At 45.3% G+C, this 25,362-nt stretch overlaps 1 protein-coding gene across 6 annotated transcripts in view; it reads left to right on the top strand.

The window, feature by feature from the left end:
* Positions 1 to 25,362, top strand: part of LIN54 (lin-54 DREAM MuvB core complex component) — a 227,385-nt gene that overhangs the window by 97,320 nt on the left and 104,703 nt on the right. For all 6 annotated transcript variants that reach the window (XM_033962745.1, XM_033962726.1, XM_033962735.1 and 3 more), the window contains 2 exons: positions 16,142 to 16,861; positions 25,033 to 25,156. In XM_033962745.1, the coding sequence (XP_033818636.1) occupies positions 16,175 to 16,861; positions 25,033 to 25,156 (811 nt within the window). In that variant the 5' untranslated portion in view covers positions 16,142 to 16,174. The remainder of the gene's footprint in view (positions 1 to 16,141; positions 16,862 to 25,032; positions 25,157 to 25,362) is intronic.

Genomic DNA, 25,362 nt, shown 5'->3' with positions numbered 1-25,362 from the left:
TTTTGGCTCAGCTGATGAAACCTCCCTTTGAGCCAATTGACAAGTCTCTTCCGAAGTTTCTCACTTGGAAGGTGGTCTTTTTACTTGCGCTCACGTCTGCTTTCCGAATTAGTGAGCTTCAGGCTTTGGTTGCGGACCCGCCCTTTACTGTGTTCCATCATGACAAGGTGGTTCTTCGCATCCATCCTAAATTTCTACCTAAGGTTGTGTCCGATTTCCACCTCAATCAGTCTATTGTCCTTCCGGTGTTTTTCCCGAAGCCCCACTCTCACCCTGGTGAGGCGGCGCTTCACACGCTGGACTGTAAGAGGGCGTTGGCTTTTTATCTCCAACGTACCAAGTCTCATCGGAAGCTTCCTCAATTATTTTTGTCCTTTGATCCTAATCGGCTGGGACATCCTGTTTCCAAGCGCACCTTGTCCAACTGGCTAGCTGCTTGTATTTCTTTTTGCTACGCTCAGGCTGGTCTCACATGGTCGAGTCACGGGGCATAAGGTCCGGGCGATGGCAGCTTCTGTTGCTTTCCTCCGGTCTACTCCTATGGAGGACATATGTAAAGCTGCCACATGGTATTCGGTTCATACGTTCACCTCCCACTACTGTCTGGACACTTTGTCCAGAAGCGACGGCCGGTTTGGCCAGTCAGTGTTACGTAACCTGTTTTCCTAAATTGCCTTCCTCCCACCTGCCCTTTTTTGGTTGGCTTGGAGGTCACCCACATGTGAGAATATCATGCCTGCTTGTCCTGGGATAAAGCACAGTTACTTACCGTAACAGGTGTTATCCAGGGACAGCAGGCATATATTCTCACAACCCGCCCACCTCCCCTGGGATGGCTTCTTTGCTGGTTATGGAACTGAGGACCACGAGGTGGGGATACGCCCTCTAGTGGGCAAGAAGGCATGCACATGCGTGGTGCAGTGTAGCAAACTTGAAACTTCAATCAAGTTTGCTTGAAAAGCTGTCCGCGCTGGGGCTCCGTAGATGACGTCACCCACATGTGAGAATATATGCCTGCTGTCCCTGGATAACACCTGTTACGGTAAGTAACTGTGCTTTCTCAGCTTTCAGCACAAGCAGGTATTGTTCTAGGAAATCTCCACCCTTTTGATGACCAGCGCAGTTGAACCCTTGCCACCTGGGGAAAAGGGAAGGGATTTTACTTCAAGTGCTTCCTTGTGCTGAAGAAAATAGTGGGATTTTATCACATCCTAGACCTAAGAGTCCTGAACAAATATCTGGTCAAAGAAAAGGTCAAGATGCTTCCCCTGCGCACCCTGTTCCCATGATTCAGGAGAAAGATTGGCTATGTTCTCTGGACTTGAAGGATGCCTATACCCATATTTCAATACTTAAGTCATAGGAAATATCTCAGATTTATAAAAGGGAAACACCTCTATCAGTACTGCATTCTGCTGTTTGACATCGTGTCTGCTCCTAGGGTGTTTCACCAAATGTCTAGTGGTGGTAGCGTCGGTATGCAAGCTGGTTATGTATGTGTTTCTCTAGATGATAGGCTGGTCAAGAGCACAAATCTAGAGAGAGCGTCTGAGTCCATGTGCAGAACTATTTGGGTGCTGGAGCTACTAGGGTTTGTCATAAACTATTCCAAATTTCATCTAGATCCAGTATAAAAATTAAGAGTACATTTGAACCATGCTGGATACCATATAAGCTTGAGCCTTTCTGCTCCTTGGTGAAGGCAGAAACATTTTGTTTCTCTAGCCTTGCGGGTTCGCAGGTCACAGCTCAGCACATGTTGAGGTAATGGGCCACATAGCCTCAACACCTATGACATGTCTCCATTTGAGAGAAGTCCAGTGATCTCAAGCCACTGGAAACCTAGCAGATCTCATCCATATTCCCCCTGTAAGGGTATTAGTGGACCTCGGGGGTTGCCTACATGACTTAGAAAACTAGGAAACTGAGAACATAGTATTTTTGATATGGTAGCACTCTGGAATATTTAGTTGTACCTATATTCCCCAAATATATATAATATTTATTTTCTATGCTGTTGTCCCCAAAAAGTTCAGGACGGGTTACAGATTAACATAGTTTATAGTACAAGTTGGTTGTTTTTTTTGTCCTAAAGACACATACCAAGAATCTAATACCCATATCTGTAATATACAGTTTATAGGTTAAAATTGTCACAGATACTGTACAGTACAAGTTTTTATCCTAACGTGACTCATACGAACATAAGAGTTGCTGATGCTAGGTCAGACCAGTGGTCCATCGTGCCCAGCAGTCCGCTCATGCGGCAGCCGCTAGGTCAAAAACCAGTGCTCTAAATGAGTCCAGCCTCACCTGCGTACGTTCCGGTTCAGCAGAAACTTGTCTAACTTTGTCTTGAATCCCTGGAGGGTGTTTTCCCTTACAACAGACTCCGGAAGAGCATTCCAGTTTTCCACCACTCTCTGGGTGAAGAAGAGCTTCCTTACGTTTGTATGGAATCTATTCCCTTTTAACTTTAGAGAGTGCTTTCTCGTTCTCCCTACCTTGGAGAGGGTGAACAACCTGTCTTTATCTAATAAATCTATTCCCTTCAGTATCTTGAATGTTTTGATCATGTCCCCTCTGTCTCCTCTTTTAAAGGGAGAAGAGGCCCAGTTTCTCTAATCTCTCACTGTACGACAACTCCTCCAGCCCATTAACCATTTTAATCACTCTTCTCTGGACCCTTTTGAGTAGTACCGTGTCCTTCTTCGTGTACGGCGACCAGTACTGAACACAGTACTCCAGGTGAGGGCGCACCATGGCCCAGTATAGTGGTATGATAACCTTCTCTGATCTGTTCGTGATCCTCTTCTTAATCATTCCTAGCATTCTGTTCGCCCTTTTCACCACCACTGCACATTGTTCCCGAGTCTCTTTCCTGGGGGATCTCTCCAAGTACTGCCCTGGACATCCTGAATTCGTGTATGAGATTTTTGTTACCGACATGTATCACTTTACACTTATCCACATTGAACCTCATTTGCCATGTCGCTGCCCATTTCTCGAGCGTGGTTAAGTCACGTTGCAGATCTTCGCAATCCCCCTGTGTCTTCACTACTCTGAATAACTTTGTATCATCTGCAAATTTAATCGCCTCACTCGTCATACCAATTTCCAGATCATTTATAAATATGTTGAAGAGCATGGATCCAAGCACCGAGCCCTGTGGTACCCCACTGGTGACGCTTTTCCTGTCCAAGTATTGTCCATTTACCCCCACTCTCTGTTTCCTATCCACCAACCAGTTTTTAATCCACGTGAGTATTTCACACTCGATTCCATGGCTCTCAATTTTCCAAAGTAGTTGTTCATGTGGAACCTTGTTGAACGCCTTCTGAAAACCCAGATACACAATGTCTACTGGGTCTCCCTCATCTATCTGTCTGTTTACTCCCTCAAAGAAGTGCAGCAAGTTCGTCAAACATGTCTGCTTTTGCTAAAACTGTGATGACTGGTCCTCATCAGCCCGTGTCCGTCAAGGTGATCAATGATGCGGTCCTTTATCAGCGACTCTACCATCTTTCCCAGTACTGAAGTCTGTAGTTTCCCGGATCTACCCTCAAACCTTTTTTGAAGATTGGCATAACATTCGCCACCTTCCAGTCTTCCAGAATCTTTTCTGATTTGATCGACAGATTGGCTATTAGTTGAAGCAGTTCAGCTATAGTCTCTTTCAGTTCCTTGATGACCCTTGGATGGATGCCATCCGGTCCCGGGGATTTATCATTTTTAAGCATATCAATCTGCCTGCATACCTCTTCTAGACTGACTTTCAACCCTGTCAGTTTTCTGTCTTCTTTTCCAGTGTATAGGCTGTTGGGTTCCAGTATGTTGTGTATATTCTCTTCGGTAAATACAGACGCAAAAAATATGTTCAGTTTGTCGGCGATGGCTTTAGCACTCCCTTTATTACTATAGTTCTTTGTAATCTTATCAGTTGTGGGGGTTAGGTGAACAGGTATGTTTTTTTTTTTTTTTTTTTAATTGAGGAGTCCATCAAGGGATCTTATCTGCAGAATCAGTCTATTCCAGGGGGTTGGTATGAAGTGGGAGTAGGAACGTCGTTTGGCAGTTTGCAGTTGAAGGGCAGGACCAGGGGTGTTTTGAGGCATATTTTATCCTGGGTGCAGAGGGACCTGTTTGGCACGTACAGAGGAAGCTTGGCCATTACATAGCCTGGTGCCACGTTGTGTAAAGACTAGAATGCTAACATCAGGCCCTTAAAGACACAATGTTTGGCTTCGGGCAGCCAGTGAGCCGACGATAGGGCCTGAGAGACCGGGTCGTGGGGATGGAGGTTCTTTAGATGTCTGATCACTGCTATAAATGTATGTTCTTTACCGTGATACCATTGAATAGAGGATTGCAGTAGCCCATGCTGGAGAGGTCTAAGGCATAGAGTAGCTGGGTGAAGTCAGACTCAGAAAAGTAGGTCTTTATTTTTCGCAGTTCCAGGTAGTACAGTGAGGAAGATACCACCTGAGAGATGTGGTTGGAGAGCGCTAGGTTGGAGTTAAGGAGTATTCCTAGGCTGCGTGCTTGGTCTTTTGCAGTTATGGTAGTTGAATCCCACTGTAGTCCTTACTACCGACTGTTGCATTGGCTCCTGGTTAAGGCATGAGTACTATTCAAATTTTTTTGCGTCTGTTTTAAGCTGGTTTGGGGATTTGCCCCAAATTTACCTTTTATCTCAATTTGTGTTATACAGTCCAACCAGGAATTCCGATTTATTTACTTATCCAAAAATTACTGGCTGAAGATATAAGACTTTTTTGGATAGGACCCTTGCATGTCAAGCAAGTAAGCAGCAGTCCTGGTGGGGTAATTATATTGGTGGAGTTATGTTGTTGTATGGTGGATTTCGAAAAGTAATTAAGTCAGCGTTGTTTGATAAATTTATTTCCTAAATGAGGATATTACTGTTAATCAAAATTCTACTTTGAATATATTAGGAAAACTGTTATATTTTAATTATTTGTATTTCTCTGATTGATTTAAATTATTTGTATTTCTCTGATTGTCCAGTCTTCTACTGTGTAAACCGCCTAGAAATTGTTTGATTATGGTATTATAGAAGAATAAAGTTATGTTATTATAAAACTAAATAAATTGAAAGACGTAGTCATGAACAAAAAGCCGTTAATTAATGTAATTTCCATAGTACAGAGAAACCCTTTTTTTTACTGCAGCATCCACTGCAGCATAGTAAGATTTTTGTCCTAGAGGACACCTAATATTTTTATAAAGTAGAAAGAATAGGATATTGTACCCTATGTACTGGTAATGACGACAATCCTCAGTAAGTTTAGTTGAAGTAGCAAAGAGCAATTTGGTTTTGTTTGAATTTAGTTTCAATTTAAACTCCCTTGTCTACTGCTCAACAACCAACATCACCTTTGAGATTTCCTTGCAATGTTTTGAGGAACCAACACAATAGAAATGATTACAGTAATGCCATCTGCATAGTTAAACAATTTACGGTAATCCCTCAAATCTGATAACCTAGTGTCTAAAGAGGATAAATAAATGTTAAAAGGCAGAGGTGAAAGAGGTAACCCTTGTGGCATTCCACAAGGGTTACGCCAGGGTTTAGAAAATATGTTGTCGGATAATACCTGGTAAGAACGTGAACACACAAAATCATGAAGCTGTTGAAAACATAGCCAGTGGAATCCAAGCATTGAAGTAATATGCTTATATCAACTAAGTCAAAGGCACAGCTAAGATCGAACTGTGAGATTAAAGCCCCCAATCCCCTACTAAAGAATGCATATATATGGTCTTAGAAATAAATGCCACCAAATACCCTATACAGTCTGCTCTTAAACTCCTAGGAGTGATGATAGTTAGATGCTGCACCATGCAGGTCCAAATCAACAAGACAAGCCTTTTTAATCATGCACAATCTAGAAAAATAAGAAAATTCTTCGACAAAGAGCAATATAGGCTCATAGTCCAATCCCTAGTCCTAGGTCTAGTGCAACATCCTCTACCTACCATGTCCTGCAAACATGATAAAACAATTACAGGCTGTACAAAACACAGCCCTCAGATTGATCTATTCACTAAGCAAATATGACCACATCACCACTGCTTACCTAGACTCACACTGGTTACCTATACAAGCGTGAATTCAATTCAAATTATACTGTCTATTATTCAAAGTAATAAATGGCACTGCCCCCACATATCTAAACAATCGCCTAAATTGGAACAATATAACCAGACAAAGTAGAACTCAGACCCCATTTACCTACCCCCCATTCAAAGGTACTTAGCGCAAGAAGATGTATGACAACCTACTAGCGACGCAAGCAGCGAAACTTGACCACCCCATCTCCAACATGCTGACAACGACAGACTTCAAATCATTTCGAAAAGAAATCAAAACCCTACTATTCAAAAAATTTAGCTAGATATCAAAACACATCCCCTTGTCCATCCCCTCTCTTGTAAATTTCCCTAAGTCTCTACCACTCTTGTAATTTTCCCTTCAAAGACTCAATCATGTAAACAGCACTCTAAATTGTAATTTTCCTTGAAATGTCCAGTTATCTTCTTTTGTAATCCGCCTAGAACTGCAAGATACTGGCAGTAATGTAATAGAGATACCAGCACAGTTTCAGTACTATAGAATGATCTGAAACCAGATTGTGAACTGTGCAGTATAACAAAACATTCCACATAATTTGTTAAAGAAACATAGTAACATAGTAGATGACAGCAGATAAAGACCTGAATGGTCCACCCAGTCTGCCCTGATTCAATTTAAATTTTAAATTTTTTTTTTTCTTAGCTATTTCTGGGCAAGAATCCAAAGCTCTACCCGGTACTGTGCTTGGGTTACAACTGCTGAAATCTCCGTTAAAACTTACTCCAGCCCATCTACACCCTCCCAGCCACTGAAACCCTCCCCAGCCCATCCCCCACCAAACGGCCATACACAGACACAGATCGTGCAAGTCTGCCCAGTACTGGCCTTAAAAGTTTACTAAGAAAGGAATGGAAGCTATAGTTGGCAACCGAGTTAACTGACCCTTTGCATTCCTTTATAGTTGCAGTGTTTTATATGAACCAAACCTTTGCATTCCTTTTATAATTGCTGTGTTTTATGTGAACAAGCAGGGGATTATAGGTTCCTACCCTTTGTATCAGGAGACATTGGGGATGTGGCAGTGAGCTCTCCTTCGTGCAAACAACAACCTGACAGACAGACTGAGCAGGATTCTACAACCTCATGAGTGGTTGCTCAACATGGGTGTTGCCTGCAAGATCATCCAAGAGTGGGACACTCCCTTGGTGGATCTTTTTGGCCACTCATCTCAAAAATAAAGTCCTTCAGTTGTGTTTCCGACTCAGATCACACGATGCCTTCTTCTTACATGGGGACAGATGTTCTATATGCACCAGGGTACGCCTGGCTGAGCCTCCGCGTGTGCGGATCACCGGACTGGATGGACCCCAGGTCTGATCCGGTGCAGGCATTTCTTATGTTCTTAATTCCTCTCATAGAGAGGACTTTGCTGAAACTCAAGCAAGATCAGGGAACTATAATCCTAATCGCTCCTAATTGGTCAAGACAGATTTGGTTCCCTCCTCTTCTGGAATTTCTTCTGAAGAACCCTGGAGGTTCCAACCCTGGAGGTTTCCAACCATCATAACACAGAACGAGAATCCCTTCTGCATTCCAATCTCCATACTCTGGCCTTCATGGCCTGGAAGTTGAGAGCATAGAATTTGCATCTCTAGCCCTGCCTGAGGGTGTCTCCAGAATCTTGCTTGCTTCCAGGAAAGACTCCACTAAGAGGTACAACTCTTAAGTGGAAAAGGTTTTCTGTCTAGTTTGTCCTTTATAAAAACTGCTTGAATACTTCTTGCACCTTTCTGTTTGAAAACCAACTCGTAAAGATTCATCTTAGTCCAATTAGTGTTTACGTTAGACAAACATTCAGCTGATCCATCATACGATCAAAATGTGCTGGTTTTTCCTATTCTCATATTTTCACAATTTTTATTCTACTTCTCTGATTGAGCAAGCATCCAAAGTTCTTTAGGCTTAATAACTATTTTTTTTTTTAAATTACAGCTAAGTATTTCAACCCTGCAAAATAAGTTTAGCTTTTTGATCCATGACAGGCAAGATTAAATTTTCTTTTAGCTCTGCAGTCCTACAGCTACTTAAGGTGGCCAAACAGATTGACAAGCTAGAAGGATGGTAGGGTGCATAGGGAGATGTATCCAGTGGCAGGAGGGAGTGGATATTCTTCCTGCTGACTTTTTTTTTCTTTTCTTAACGAAGGGGAGCGGGGGGGGGGGGCAGTTTTGGGAGTATTAAGTTCAAGGGGGAGGTTGCTGCGGCAGGAGGGAGTGGACATCTCTCCAAATGATCTTCAGTTGGGGGTGTTGGTTCAGGGGGTGTTGGGGGTTCGGGAAGGCCGGTGGCAGGAAAGAGTAGGCATCCCTTCTGCCGATGTTCAGTTGGGGGGAAGGGATTGGTTCGAGAGTGTCGGGGGCTCAGGAGGGCAGGGGCTGGCGGCAGGAGGGAGTGGGCACTCCTGCCAATCGTGATATCGGGGGGGGGGGGTCTTTTTTATGAGGGCAGATATTGTGCATGTGTAACACATGTACAACAGCTGTGCCATTTTTTTTTTTTTTTAAAAGCCCCAACAGCTGAGTGACAGGAGGCTGCTTTGGGGCTCTTCCCTGCCACTCAGCTGTTTGGACTCCCCAAACAGGCTCTGCACATGTCACTCGCTCTCTCAGTTGCTCTCACAGCAACTTATCAGATGAGATTCTGGCGAGCCTCCATTTGAATCATTTGCATGGAAACTTGTTGGAACATCAATTGCTGTTCCAGAGTCGGCCAAAAAATCGGCCAACAGTGACTCATTTGTAAGAACTTATAAACCCTTTGAAAGTAAGGAATTTCTTTATTATTTTAAAATTTATATACCGCTTTATTCCAAATGTGGTTTACAAATGATTACATACATAAAATATTATACAATTCAAAACCAGGTTAAAACAAAACAAACAGATTCAGTCCTTACATAGGATCAATTTCTCAAAGAAATGCGTCTACTGTCTCACTGTATAAGTTATTACAAATGAACCGTCATACACAGGTATGTGCTGAAAACCCTCCTTTTTCATCGTCATCATTGGGTTTTATACCATTTCTATGGACAAATGAAAAAGCAGACCTAGACACTGGTACCACCATAATAAGAAAAATAAAATCACTAGAGGACAAAGATAGAAAACTAATTTTATTTTCATTTTAGTGATAGAAGATGTAATTTCCCAAATCTGACATATTCCTATCATTATTTTGTATAGTAGAGGAAGAAATGCATCTTATTTCTCTGGCATTATAGTGCATGCAGTATATGGCTTCTTGATTTGTTAAATTTTTGTCTTGTTTTTGGTAACTTATTTTGTACTTGGTGAGGATCTTTCTGTATTAAGCCTTTGTGACCAAGGCCAGTTATTCTATCTGCATAGAGTTTCTATCTAGGGATCTGTAGAAATCTGGCTGTTTTCCTAGCCAGGAGCTGTATTGATGATCCTAGAGCCCATTGCAATATTTTCAATGCTTGCTTTTCCTGGGTAGGCACTGCCTTCTGAGTTCTAGTCTTGAGTGACTTTTATAGGGTTTTGGATTACTTCATATTCATAATAACCCAGTACTGGAGAGGTTATTTTGCTCTTACTAAGATGACTTCTGTAGGTAAATGTCCTTCTGCTCTGGATGCTTTGTTACATGAGGAAGGCTTCTGTGGATAAATGTCGGGGTTCAGTAATTTTTATATTAGCTTCAGGCTACATAATTTAACAATTTTTGCTAACTATAATGAGCATTTGCAAAGTGTTTATTATCCCAGGACAAGCAGGCATGATATTCTCACATGTGGGGTGACGTCATCTGCGGAGCCCCGATGCGGACAGCATTTCAAGCAAACATGATTGAAGATTCAAGCTTACTGTGCTGCACCACGCATGCGTGCCTCCTGCTCCACTAGAGGGCGTATCCCCTCCTCGTGGTCTCCAGTTCGTTTTTTCCCGCAGTGCTAAGAAGACACGTTTTTTTCTTAGCTCTGCCCCAAAGTGCCTTCTTTGCACTGCGATTTATTATTTTTTGTCGTTAAAAGTCGCTGTGCGTATAAATTCTACTTCTTCCTGCTCATCGCGCTGAACGCGCTTTTTTTTCGCGATCCGGGGGCTCCCGGGTCGTCACGGCCGCGTGGCCTGATAGGCCGCGGTCGCACCCATTTTCCTATGTCCCGGCCTGTTACGGGCTTTAAAAAGTGCACTGGGTGCGAGCGTCTACTATCACTCACAGACCCGCATCGCTGATGCATCCTCTGCCTGGGGGCCGACCATCCGACAGAAACTTGCCCTCGGTGCGCAACCTTCCAACACCGGGCGCTCCGCCAATGACGGGCCCGCATGGCGGACCTGTTTGCTGCCGATCAACCCTCGACTTCGGCCTCGAGATCGGCCCCGGCCTTGATCTCGGCCTCGAGTACCTCGGCCCCGCCTCGGGACTCGACTTCGAAGACCCCGAGCTTTCAGAAGTCTTCGGCTCCGGGTAAGTCCCCTCTTCCTTCCTCAGGGTCCATACCGCCAAAGAAGCCAACCTCGGGGACAATGGCTGGACAAGGGGGGAGTTCCTTACCCACGGCCCCGGCGAAGCCCCCGAAGACCTCGGGACGTGCCTCCACCACTCGGGAATGCTCTGAATCGAGATCACCCCCGGTGGAGTGCACCGCGGCCTCGGACATGCCATCAATGTTGTCCGTGCCGGTATTCCAGGAGCTGCTCCGAGCAATGATCACAACAGAGCTATCCGCTGCCATGGCTCACCTTCAACCGACCTCGACCTCGCGTGCGCCGGACCAGCCTGAGCAACGCGTCGAGACCCCTCGGGGCAAAGTGCGCCGTTTTCGCCGCCTCTCTTCTTCCTCGGATTCCTCTCCGAGGCACTCGAGGCGCTCGTCCCCGGCGGGGCGAAACGAAGATCGAAGCCCCTCGACCCCTCGGGCCGTCGACACTCTAAAAAGGCCCGGAGTTCCCCTCCGGCTTGAGGACACTCGCCCTCGACTCGATCCGTGGGACTGCTACGGGTTACCGAGCTGTCTCTCACTAACCCAAAGCTTCTACTGACTCCCCCTCGGTCCGGGGCTCCTGTCCGAGGCTCTAGGCTTTCGCCGAGGGAGCTCGGGGAGAGGTCTCCGACCCGACTTCGGTCGGTGCCCCTTACCCCGGCGGCGTCCCCGAGGGGCTCCTCGAGGCGACGCAGGTCCTCGACCCCGGAGCGCTTCCATAGTGCGTCCCCGGTGTCGGATCGAGGGTCCGAGCAAGAACCTCGCTATTCGAGGGAGGCTTCCCCTTCCTTCTCAGCGAAACGGAGGTCTCGTTCACCATCCCCGCAAGGGGTCACGGGATCCCACCGATCTTCCTTCACGAGGTTCGTCCAGGACATGGGACGTGCCCTTGACTTGGACTTACAATCTGACTCGAGGTACTCCAAGGAGTACCTGGCGGAGCTGGATATGCCTTCCCCGCCCCGAGAGTCTCTCCGGCTACCGCTGAACCCGGTGCTCCGGCAGACCCTTATCAGGAACCTCGAGACTCCCTACATGGTGACGGCGGTCCCATCTAAAATGGAGTCTAAGTACCGAACGGTGCCCTGCCCGGGGTTTGAGCAACCACAGTTGTCCCACCAATCTTTACTGGTGGAGTCTTCTCTGAAGAAAGCTCACCCCTCTAGGGTGTCCTCGGCGGTTCCTCCGGGACGCGAAGGCCGGACACTAGACAAATTTGGCCGCCGTTTGTATCAGAACTCGATGATGGCCTTAAGAGTCCTGAACTACACTTTCACCTTCTCTTACCTGAAACACCTCATTGGGCTGCTGGGCGCCTTCTCGGGGAATTTACCTGCCCCTCGCCAGAACAATGGACTCCAATGGAGTCAGTGTTTGGCCTCCTCCTCGAGGATTTTTCCAACCTCCGACTGCACTTGTTCCATGCCGCTTACGATGGCTTTGAACTGTCTTCTAGGGTCACAGCCTTTGCAGTGGCCATGCGCCGGCTGGTGTGGCTGCGGCTCGTCGATATGGACCCTAACCTGCAAGATCGGTTAGCGAACCTCCCTTGTGTCGAGAAGGAACTGTTTGACGACACTATCGAGGCAGCTACGAAACGGTTGTCGGAGCACGAACGTTCCTTTGCTACCTTGTCCGGCAAAAACCCAAGCCACAGGCCTCGCGCCCTTTCCTGGGATTGCCTCGCCGCTACCCCCAGAAGTCTACCCCGGCCTTTACCAGGCCGCCGCCGCGGCGTCCCCAGGCTCACCCTAGGGCTCTTCCAAAATCACAGCCTACTGCTCCTGCGAAGCCGTCTCCGTCCTTTTGATGGGATGAGCGGACGGGGGCTGGCCCCCTCCGCACCTCCACCTGGCCTCCTTCCCATCGGGGGCCGCCTACGAGCCTACTACCCTCGCTGGGAAGCCATAACGTCGGACTCATGGGTCCTTGGCGTGATCTCATCGGGGTACTCACACAACTTTCGAGAGGTTCCCCCCGACATCCCACCAAGTGCATGTCCGCCCAATCGAGCGCAGTTGTCCCTCTTCCTCTCCGAGGCACAGGATCTCCTTCGCCTGCGGGCGGTGGAACCGGTCCCCCAAAATCAAAGGGGCCAAGGGTTTTACTCCCGTTACTTCCTGGTACCGAAGAAGACGGGAGACCTGCACCCGATTCTGGACTTAAGGCGCCTGAACAAGTTTCTGGTGCAGGAAAAGTTTTGGATGCTTTCCCTTCCGATCCTTTACCCCCTGATCAACGAGGGCGATTGGCTCTGCTCCCTCGATCTGAAGGAGGCCTACACTCATGTTCCGGTGCACCCTGCTTGTCGCAGATTCCTGCGCTTCCAAGTGGGGGACCTCCATTTACAATACCGGGTCCTCCCCTTCGGCCTGTCCTCGTCCCCCCGAGTCTTCACGAAGTGCCTCGTAGTGGTCGCGACTGCCTTGCGCTCCCAGGGTCTGCAAGTATTCCCCTACCTGGACGATTGGTTGATCAAAGCCCTGACCAGGGAGGGGGTTATCTCAGCGACCCGACAGACTATTACTTCTCTTCAGGGTCTGGGTTTCGAGGTAAACTTTCCAAAATCCCAGCTGTGCCCCTCTCAGTCCTTACAATTCATCGGGGCCGTGCTGGACACGGTCCGTCTTCGTTCCTTCCTCCCTCCTCAGCGTCGGGAGGCGTTGGTAAATCTGAGCCGACAAGTCTCGAGAGCGACCTCGGTCTCGGCACGACAAATGATGATGCTCCTCAGCCATATGGCTTCCACCGTCCACGTTACCCCGCTTGCTCGCCTTCATCTGCGGTTACCTCAGTGGACTTTGGCCTCACAATGGCGTCAGGATCGAGACCCGATCAACCGCCACGTGACAGTGACTCATTCCTTACAACGATCGCTCCGTTGGTGGGCAGACGCTTCGAATCTTTCCAGGGGTTTGCTCTTTCTCGCCCCTCCACACCACAAGGTCCTAACCACGGACTCGTCGGAGTATGCTTGGGGGGCTCATGTAGATGGTCTCCGCACTCAGGGTCTGTGGTCCACAGAGGATCGTCGCTGCCACATCAACATGCTGGAGCTCCGGGCCATTTACCTTGCCGCGGTGGCCTTCCAACACCTGCTTCGCGACTGGGTGGTTCTCGTCCGCACGGACAACCAGGTGGCGATGTACTACATAAACAAGCAAGGAGGGACGGGGTCATGGTCCCTCTGCCAAGAGGCTTTACAGCTCTGGGAGTGGGCGGTCTCCCAAAACATCTCCCTTCGAGCGGTTTACATACAGGGAGAACAAAACTGCCTGGCGGACAGGCTCAGCCGCCTCCTCCAGCCACACGAGTGGTCCCTGCACTCTCAGGTACTGCAACAGGTGTTCGACACGTGGGGGACTCCCCAGATAGATCTGTTCGCCTCCCCCGACAATCAAAGACTGCCTCTCTTCTGTTCAAGGATATACTCCCCGGACCGTCTCGAGGCCAATGCCTTCCTCCTCGATTGGGAGGGGAAATTCCTCTATGCGTTCCCACCGTTTCCTCTGATTCTGAAGACGCTGGTTCATTTGAAATCGGTGAGGGCCACTCTGATCTTGATTGCCCCTCGATGGCCCCGCCAGCCTTGGTTTTCCCTACTACTTCAACTCAGTGTCAGGGAACCTCTACTTCTGCCTGTATTTCCCTCTCTGCTATCTCAGAGTCGGGGTTCACTGTTACATCCCAATCTTCAGTCTCTTCATCTAACTGCTTGGTTTCTTTCCCCTTGACATCTTCCCCTGTGTGTCAGTCGGTCAGGGAGGTGCTGGATGCTTCTCGGAAAGTCTCGACCAGACTCTGCTTTTCCCAAAAGTGGACTAGATTCTCGTTCTGGTGCTCCTCTCATCGCCAGGACCCGGTATCGATCCCGGTGCCCTTGTTCTGGAGTATTTACTCCATTTGTCTCACTCTGGCCTAAAGACCAATTCCATTCGAGTACATCTTAGTGCGATTGCGGCTTTTCATCAGCCCTTGGATTGGAAGGCTCTTTCACTCCATCCCTTGGTCTCTCGCTTCATGAAGGGTCTTTTGAATGTTCATCCTTCTCTCAAACCGCCTCCTGTGGTTTGGGATCTGAATGTGGTTCTGGCCCGACTCATGAAACCTCCGTTTGAGCCTATGGATAAGTGTCATCTTAAATTTCTCACTTGGAAAGTGATCTTCCTGCTCGCCCTCACGTCTGCTCGAAGAGTTAGTGAGCTGCAAGCCTTGGTGGCGGACCCACCGTTCACTGTATTCCATCATGACAAGGTGGTCCTCCGCACTCACCCTAAGTTTTTACCTAAGGTGGTGTCTGATTTTCATCTCAACCAGTCCATTGTTCTGCCGGTGTTTTTCCCCAAACCCCACTCTCATCCTGGATAGGTAGCGCTCCACACTCTTGACTGCAAGAGGGCGTTGGCTTTTTACCTTCAACGCACTCACGCTCACCGGACAGTCCCCCAATTGTTTTTGTCCTTTGACCCTAACAGATTTGGGCGTCCAGTTTCCAAGCGCACCCTGTCCAACTGGTTGGCTGCTTGTATTGCTTTCTGCTACGCTCAGGCTGGTCTCGCGCTGCATGGTCGAGTTACGGGACATAAAGTCCGAGCTATGGCAGCTTCGATAGCCTTCCTCAGGTCTATGCCGATTGAGGATATCTGCAAGGCTGCCACGTGGTCTTCGGTTCATACTTTCACCTCTCACTACTGCCTGGATACACTGTCCAGAAGCGATGGCCGGTTCGGCCAATCGGTGTTACGTAATCTGTTTTCTTAAATTGCCAACTTCCCTCCACCCCTTCGTTATTAGCTTGGAGGTCACCCACATGTGAGAATATCATGCCTACTTGTCCTGGGATAAAGCACAGTTACTTACCGTAACAGGTGTTATCCAGGGACAGCAGGCATATATTCTCACAACCCGCCCACCTCCCCGGGGTTGGCTTCTTTGCTGGATATGTGAACTGGAGACCACGAGGAGGAGATGCGCCCTCTAGTGGAGCAGGAGGCACACATGCGTGGTGCAGCACAGCAAGCTTGAATCTTCAATCAAGTTTGCTTGAAATGCTGTCCGCATCGGGGCTCCGTAGATGACGTCACCCCAAATGTGAGAATATATGCCTGCTGTCCCTGGATAACACCTGTTACGGTAAGTAACTGCTTTTTTCCTTCTCTATTATATAACCTGGAAATATAAGTTCTGTTCATTTTCTGGGGGCAGCTGTGTCTTACCAGTGTTCTGAATAATGGGGACCTCCCCACCATCCTTCCTGATCAGAGTTTTGAGGGGGAAACAACCTCATTCCTTGCCTTGGGCAACAGATTGTTCAGAGCTGCCCCTGGCTGTTAGATACTCACTAATGAGCAAACTAGATAAATGTTTGGTCTATTTCTGTCAAAATTCTTTAATATATTTGTGTAGAAGGAACTAACTCTTAACTGAATTTTCATTATTAGAGCCACAACTAAGGGTGATTGAGTTCTGTTATAATTATAAAGCATTTTAGGAAATTCTAACTGATACCTGTTCTTTAAATCTTGTTTCAGTGCCTTGTCTGACCTGCTCCCAGAAGACTTAAGATGGAGGTGGTTTCAGCAGAAGTTAACAGCATACTCCCAGAGGAGATAATGGACACAGAGATAGCTTTAGGGGATGATGATAGCATTGAGGCAGTCACCGTGACGTCACCTGCTGCAGAATCTATTCCTATGGAAACAGACTTGGAGGAAATAGTTGAAGTAAACCAAACCAGTGATTCTCTAACCACTGTAGAACCAGTTGCCATGACTGGTAATCATTCTAACCAAGCTACAGGAATTTCTACAGGCTTAAAACCTGAAATGTCATCTGCTGTACCAATTGCCTTCCAAGGTGGCCTCCAAAAACTTGGTGCCCAGATTCCTGTGACTATATCTGCCAATCAGATCATTTTGAATAAGGTGTCTGAATCTTCTGATCTTAAATCTGGCAGTCCACTTGTGAAACAGGAGGGCCAAAAGGTGATTTTAACGACTTTGGGAAAGTCTGGCCAGCCAATTGTCTTGACTCTACCACAGAGCCACCTACCCCACTCTCAAAAGGCCACAGTCCTTACCCAGTCAAGTGAGAATAAATTGCCTTCCCAACAGATAAAGGTGGTTACTATTGGAGGGAGATCGGATGTGAAACCTGTTATTGGTGTTTCATCCCTGACACCAGGAGGTCAGCTGATAACTACTGCTGGCAAGTCAGCTGTGCTGCAGACACAGCCACTGAAGACAGTGCAGGTAAAATGGATTGCTGAAGGACTTCTGCTTGATATACTGTTATCTTTTAGCTCCAGTGCATATAGGAGTAATTTTGCTGATTGCAAGAATAGGTGTGTTGGAAATTAATGAAGAGGATGCTCATATCTGCAGTTTAGAGAATTCTCCAAATGGCATTTTCAAAATATAGCAAGTTTAAATTTTGGCCCAAAAGTATGGAATTCTCTCTCAAGTATGCTGACTGGCTTGGAGTATTTTCAGGTCTTGTTTTGAAATAATTAACATTAATCAAGATTGAAATCTGAGTAGCGCTTAACTTCTCTGATAGGTAAAGTAAAAAGTGCTTTTTCTTGTAATAGTCAAACTTTTTTTACAAATCCCTCATCCAACACACTTTAGAAATTGATGCTCCGGTGTTTGTCTGGAATCCCTACTGCTGCTGTTAGACTGGCAGAAAAGTCAGCAGGAGATGGAATGCTTATAAATGAAAGAATCATTCTGAGGGGAATAAAAGTCTTCTCAAATCATAAATGAATCTAGGAAAAATTTAACTTTTAGCATTGACTAAAGCTGTTTAGATAGAATAAAGGAGTTAGTAAAAACTATATAGGTACATCACTCAGGGACATAGCCAAAATTTTATTTATTTTTTTTTTTTTTGTGGGGGGACTAGGGTTGGACTTGGAGGACCAAGAATTTCCTCTTAGTCCTGTTCTTTCCCCCCAGTACCTTTGCTGGTAGGGATGCTGAAGCCCAGTCAACTACCTGTGCTGTCTGAGGAGGAAGGACACAAGTAGGCTGCTCCAGCCTTCGACTTCAGTACTTCCATGTATGCTCAGTTCAATTGCATGAACTAAGTATGTGCAGAAGTACCAGTATGAGTGTCTGGAGCACTCCGCTGACTTCTGCTGCTTGGACAGCAGGGCTTATGGCAGCAAATCTCTTTGGCTGGCAGGACTTAAGCAACCCTGCCAGCCGCACGTTCAGTGCTGCAACATTGGAGGGGGCCTGTGTCCAGTAGGGGAGGGAGGTTAATGACCTGAGCCTCTCCCTTTCCATAACTTCACTAGTCTGTGGTCTCTGCCATCTCCCCTTCCCTTCGACAGTATGCTGAGGAAGCCCAGAGGACCATTTGTCAGTATTGAAGCAGCTATCTTTCCTCCTGCTTTAAACCAGAGCTCATATCATGCACCAAGGCATAATCAGCTCTAATGGTTGGGAATGTGAGCCTGTTTTATCCCAGGACAAGCAAGCAGCATATTCTCAGTTGATGGGTGACGTCATCCATGGAGCCCTGGTATAGACAATGCAAAAGTGTACTGTCACTTTAACTTCTTTTGAAGTCTCGCAATTGCCCATACCGTGCATACATGAGTGCCTCCCCACCTGATGTCAGTCAGCTAGCTTGCGGGACCATCAGTTCTTAGTTTTCCACAGAGCTAAGAAATTATCTTTTGGAGTGTCTCCAAATGTGCAATTTTTCTTCATATATTTTTTGCCTTCCTGTTCTTTTTCCCCTTTATTTTCATCATCATTACTTTGCCTCCTTGATTTTGGGGCCTTCGGGCTCCTCTCAGCGTCTTCGCAGGCTGGCTGTATTGATCGAATTTCGAGTTCTACTTAACCACCGCTGACTGAGTCCTTTGATCTCGCGGTGGCTATTTTTCCATCAATGTGCAAGCCTTCCAGTGGGTTTAAAAAGTGTTTTTGGTGCAACAGGGCCATTTCTGTATCTTCCTTGGCTCCATCGGTACCACCCCAGCCTGAGCATTGCTCCCTCAGGGAATCCGGTACCAAGTCTGCAATCCAGCATAGTCGTCACAGTTCTTCATCGCGCTCCACATCGGATTGATATCAATAGGAGCTCTTCCCGATACTGCAGTCATAGATCTTCACATCGACACTGATCTAAATCTAGATGTGCATTGCCTAATAAAAGAACTGATTATGATTCAGATCTCTTGGATCCAACATATTCAGATCCAGAACTCTCTGCACCAGAGTCCTATGGTATATCCTTCTGATTTTTCTTCTCTTCCTCCTAGACGAAGGTCTCCACTGGAGAATAATTTCATTCACCAGATTCATACAACTAAGGGGGCAAACCCTACCAGTGAAAATGGAATCTGAATTTGAACCGAGAGCAGAGTTATTTGATTCATTAGACTTTAAGCAAATTCCTATGGCTTGTTTAAAGTTTCCATTTAATCACCTTATGAAAGTCACTTATGTTTAAAAATTGGGAGTCCCCTTTTACCATGTGCCTGTGGCCTCTAGAAAACTTGACTTCCTTTACAGAGTCCAGGAATGTCCAGGGTTAGATTAGCCTCAACTACTCATCACTCTCTTTTGGTTGAGTCTGCTCTTAAAAGATCATCCAGTTCTAGAACTCTTCCTGGAAGGGAGGGCCGAACCCTGGACAAATTTGGTAGATGACTCTATTAAAATGTCATGTTTATGAGTCATATCCTCAGCTACAACTTCTATGACTTTCTACTTCAAACAGTTAGTCAAGAATTGGCCACCTTTGAGCAACATATTCCTGCTGAGATTCTTGAGCACAATACCAAGAAATCAACCATATTCTGCTCAAAACCAGAAATTTCATGACCAAATCAGTGTTCGATACATTTGATGTCACTTCTAGAGCTTCAGCATTGTCTATTGCTATGCATTGAGAGGCTTGGTTGTGTGTCTCCGACCTAGACCCCAATGTGCAAGTCTGTCTCACTAATATTCCTTGCTTGGGAGATGAGCTATTTGGTGACAAAATTGAACATGCCACTGAGAAAATGACAGAACATGAACAAAGTATGACAGTTATGTCTACTTCAAAATCATCCAAACACCAGACTACTAGGAGATACTACAAACCTAGATATCAGTCAACATCTTTTAAGAGATGCTATTCTCAGCACATGTTGTCTTCTAGGCTGCCTCCACAGAACCATCCCAGACAACGATCCCAGAAACTGCAAGCTCAGCCTTGGCTAAAATCTACTCAGTCTTTTTTGACTTCCTTATCCAGAGACTAGCCACTGTTCTATCATCCCACCCTCCTCTTCTGACTCATTATCACCATTGTTGGACCCTAATCACCACTGACAACTGGGTCTTGCAAGTCATAAAAGGCGGCTATGCTCTTCGTCTTCGTGCAGTGTCTCCATACAGATCTCTAAATATTCTTTCAACTTTCAGCAGACCTCCCTTCTTCAGCAAGAGCTCTCGGGCCTTCTACTGCTGAATGCCATCAAATCAGTACCCTCTCAGCAGAGTGGCTGAGGGTTTTTCTCCAAATATTTTCTCATACCAGAGAAGACCAGAGGACCGTGCCTGATCCTTGATCTCTTAGCCCTCAACAAGTATTTAGTCAGAGAAGTTTTGCACGCTATTCCTAGACACTCTCTATCCCCTCTTAGAGAAGAATGACTGGCTTTGCTCTCTGAATCTCAAAGAAGTATACACTCTTATTCCCATTCTTCCAGCCCACAGGAAGTACTGTCACTTTCAGATAGGAACACATCATTTCCAATACAGGGTGCTACCTTTTTGCCTGGCATCAACACCCAGAGTTCACAAATTGTTTAGTTGTAGTAGTTGCAGCACTCCACTTTTACGGCTTTTATGTAATCCCTTATCTGGACAACGTGTTGATAAAGGCATCCTCACCTCAAGCTGCTTAGATAGCAGTGAATTCAATCACATATGTCTTCTAAAACTTCTGAGATTGTGATCAGCTACCAGAAATCCCATCTCCAATCATCTCAGACACTGGAATTCATAGGGGTGCTGCTGAATGCAACTCAAACTTGAGCCTACTTCCCTAAATCGAGAATCTAATTCGCCTCTGCAACCAATATGATCTGCAGCACTTGTTTTCCACAACCTACTGTTCTAACCTTTATTGTGCCTTTTTCTCCTTCAAAATTGTAGTTCTACCTTCCCTTATGTCAGATTCATCTATGTCTACATTTGTCTTAGTATTTTAATCAATTTTTTTCTCCCCTATTTTTAAATATGTACACCGCTTAGAAACATTTTTATTAAGCGCTTGTATCAAATTTTAAATAAACTGTATCTACTCAACAAATCATCTCGGTGCATCACATGATGCGTCTCCTAGGGCACATGGTCTCCATAGTACATGTTACTCCATTTGCCCGTCATCTTAGAGATCTCCAATGGACTCTAGCTTCTCAATGATCTCAGGCCACAGATCTGCTCTCCCACCAACTCAATCGCCTCACTTCTTCCATCAAGCTCTGCTGTGGTGGCTTATCCCAACCAACCTATCCAAGGGCCTTTTTTTCATGTGCATCAAAAGATCTTAACAGATGCGTCCATGTCTGGATGGGGGGCTCACCTAGATGGCCTTCGTAATCAAGGGACTTGGACTGTTCAAGAGAAATCCTTTCACATCAATCTACTAGAACTGTTAGAAATCTGCAAAGTTCTGCACACATTTCAGAATTGTCTCCTCATTCAAGTAGTTCTGATACATACAGACAATTAGGTCACTATGTACTATGTTAACAAGCAAGGGAGCATGGGTTCTCGCCTCCTTTGCCAAGAAGTGACTAAAATCTGGAATTGGGCCATTCTGCGAAACATCTTTCTTAAACAGTATACCTGGCAGGCAAGCGGAACATACGGGCAGACAAGCAAAGCAGATACTTTCAACCTCATGAGTGGTCCCTGAACATGAAGACAGTACAACAAATCTTCTCAACATGGGGAACCCCTCAAATAGATCTGTTTGCATCTCCCATCCATCACAAACTTCTACAGTTTTACTCCAGACTACACTCGCCACATTGTCTGGAATTCGATGCCTTCCTGATAGACTGGACAGACCGATTTCTCGATGTCTTTCCTCCGATACCTTTAATAGGGAAACTTCTATTCAAACTCAAACGAGAACCAGCTACAATGATTCTCATTGCTCTGCGATGGCCAAGACAGCCCTGGTTCCCTCTTCTACTTCAGCTCAGTGCCAGGGAGCCCATCCCTCTGCAGGTTTACCCAACTCATTACTCTGAATGAAGGGTCCCTACTCCACCCCAATCTACATTCGCTGGCTCTCACAGCCTGGTATCGCTCTCTCAGTGACAGGAAACCGTCCACACAATGATGCTAACACTTTAAGTGGACTCGCTTCACTTTATGGTATAATCAGCAAGCTTTACTTCCAGTTTCATGTCCCCTTTCATCAGTATTGGATTACCTTATACAGCTCTCAGACTCGGGTCTAAAGATTACTTCAGTGAGAGTGTATTTCGGTGCCGTCGGTGCCTTTCACATTCCTCTTCATGATGAACCTCTGGCTACACACCCATTGGTTTCCAAATTTATGAAGAGATTGATGCACACAAAACCCCCAATCAAAGCCCCTATGGTTTCTTGGGACCTCAATATAGTTTCCATTCTCATAAAGCTACCATTTCAACCACTAGCATTGTCATCCCTCAAATATCTCATGTGGAAAGTGGTTTTCCTGATTTGTATCACTTCAGCTCGACACATATACAGGCAGTCCCTGGATTAAGAACTGGTTCTGTTTTTTTTTAAATTGTTCTTAAGTTGAATTTATATGTAATTTGAATCCTGTAAAGTAGAGTCTATAAACATTAAAAGAAATCAGTCCTCAAAATAAAGTACTGTAGTTTAAATATAAAGAGAAGATAGGTTTACACTTTCGTTCTTCATCCATCCCACTATTCCCTCTCCACCGCCACATTCAACATTTCTTCCTCTCTCTTCCCCATGCATCTATACCTTATGCCTTTCCCACCACCATGTCCAATATTAAGATATGACATCTCCCTCCCCTTACTCCCTCAGTGGTCACTGACCCCCCTCCCACCACCCAAAGATGTAAAAAACAACCAAAACCCAAAATAGCACATTCTAGCCTATACTATGAGAGGGTGTTGAAATGTTCTCAGCCCAAGAAGCTTCAGGTGTTAACACAAACATTTGAGCCCAGAAAGCAAAGAGGCACTGCAGTGAATTTCACATTAAAGATTCCAGATAACAGATTGTATGGTGAGCCCTTCAGATCCTACTGTACCTACATTAAGATGACACCTGCAGGCATAAAGGCTATTATGGTATACAGGTGGGGTACAGTAAGTTTTGGGTGAGTTTTGGAGGGTTCACCATACAATAGAAGTAAGTTAAAGTGACATTTTACTATGACTTTCTCTGCAGTAATCCTCCTGCTGTGCTGAGGAATGCTCAGCTATCTTTGAACAATTTCCTAAGAATGCTAGCTGTTTGAATGTTTGAAAATTTTGTGCTTGTGTGTTTTTCACATGGACGTTTTTATATTTGAGAATGGCCAAAAAAATAGACGTACTAAGGACCAAAACGTCTACATAGGTCATTCTAAAAACCAAACAAACTATTAAGAGCACTGAATAATACAGTCACATTGCCTGCCCACTGCTAAAATAGCTAACAGACTTTATATCCCACTGTTATAGCCTGGCATGGTTGCAGCAAAATAAAATGGTGAAAGCGTACTAAGAGCCTTGACAACATCCACTGCCCATCTCATCACATTTCATTGAAAACAGTTGAATTAAAACATGGTAGTCTGTACTTTTACGTCTCACTAGGAGAGGAGAGTGTGGTATAGTGGTTAGAGCTGTGGGTTCAAACCCTGCACTTCTCCTTGTGACACTGGGTAAGTCACTTAATCTTCCCCTTAGTCACTGTTCCATGTACATTAGATTCTGAGCCCACCGGGACAATGGACCTTCTTTGGGAGGACAGGCTAAAAAAAAAATCAAATAAATTATAAAAAAATAGACATCTTGCTGTTTTGAGAATGGACATTTTCTCTACTGGATTTCTGGACGTCTTTCCCAAAACGTCCAAACTCATATCGAAAATGCCCCTCCATGTGGTTGACATTCAGGTACACAAGCATTTTTCCAAAAGAATCTGAGTGGTGAACAAGTCAACAATAAAATTGCAAGCAATCGCACATAAAAATGCTGAGTAATAAAATCAAAATACATATTGGACCAGCCAATTTTTTTAAACAGAGATTTTTCAGTTCTAGTTGTCATGACATCCTAGCGTATGCAGGGGAACTGTTTTTATATGCTGTGGGGATATTTGAACAGATGAATGCTGAAACAGTGGTATCTTTATTGGCTTCCAACCAGAGCATGCTGTTTTATAAATACAGCTGTGCTATTTGACAGAAAGCATTGGGATTTGGTTTTAAGATTGTCACGTGCCTTCCCAAATGTGAGCACAAGGAAAGTTACATTTCAAGTACAATCAACAGTTATTTGCCAACGTAGGGCATTATTTACTAAAATGTGATATAATTTACTGCAAATTATTTAAAGAAGCATATAAACTCGTATTAAAACAAGTTGGTAAATAACGCCCCAAGTTTGTACCTCATCCAGTGCAAGGTTAAGCAACTTGCCCAAAGGTTGCAAGAAGCATCTGAAAGAAAAGTGGTTTTGAACCCTAGTTAGCCTGGGTTGCAGCCAACTGCTCTTCCATGCCCCACTAAGCTAGCACAAATTTGATTTTAATTAAAGTTCTAAAGTAAGGCTGCCAGCTGGATCCATTTTGGCAGGACAAGGTTTATCCAGTCCTGTGTTTACCCTGTTGCATACAAGGAATTGTAGTTCTGATTTCCCCATTTCATTCCTTAAGGAAAGCAAGACTAGGTCCAGGACTGGATGAACTCTGTCCTGAGAATCTGGATCCAACTGGCAACATTTATTCTAAAGTTTAAAAAAAAGAAGAAAGAATTGAAAATGTAGTTTGTAGGCTAGGAGAGTAACCAATGTGCATCTTCTCCATTTCCTTTGTTTCCTTGTGGTTAGGTCTGCTTGTGGCATACATGTGCTTGTGCCTTTTAAGGTTATTCTGTATTCTTCTGTTCGTCTATCAAGCAAGTACTTGTTTAGCCTTAGCTCCTGTTTGGTAGTGTGTTGAAAGAGAGAGATAATGAGTAAGAATAAGAGAGGCAGTTAAAAGGCAGAAAGATCAGGTTCCCCCCCTCCCAAGTCAATTCCAAAGAGGAAAGACAAGGACAACCTCCCAGTCTTTCCTCAGTTGATGTTTAGTATGGCCTAATATTGAGGCAGATCTTTTATGTGTGCCAGGACTTGGCATAATTCAGTTTTTTTCTTTTAATGTAACTTCTTGTGTTTTTTCAGATTGCTAAGAAGACTCCTGTATCGTCATCTGGCCCAATGATCACCAAACTCTTCATTGCAAAACCAATAAACAGCAAAGCGGTAACTACTGGACAGACAACTACAGTATCATCAGTTCTCACAGGTGGTATTTCTGGACATGTTTCAATTGTCTACTAAAATAGTCATATATAATTAAATTACTTGCAGATGTGCTTTGTACTTTGTGTTTAGAAGTGGCTATGCTTAGTTTTTGACATACATAGGTCTGTCCTTGTGGTTAGTTTGGAGATGTGCCTGTTCGTTATGGGTTTGTAAGTTGTCTTGTCATAATGATAAGACCAAAATATA

The sequence above is a fragment of the Geotrypetes seraphini genome, chromosome 1 (genome assembly GCF_902459505.1).
Source record: "Geotrypetes seraphini chromosome 1, aGeoSer1.1, whole genome shotgun sequence".
NCBI lineage: Eukaryota > Metazoa > Chordata > Amphibia > Gymnophiona > Dermophiidae > Geotrypetes > Geotrypetes seraphini.
Note: the sequence above shows the minus strand (reverse complement) of the source record. Positions and strands in the feature narration are given on the sequence as shown.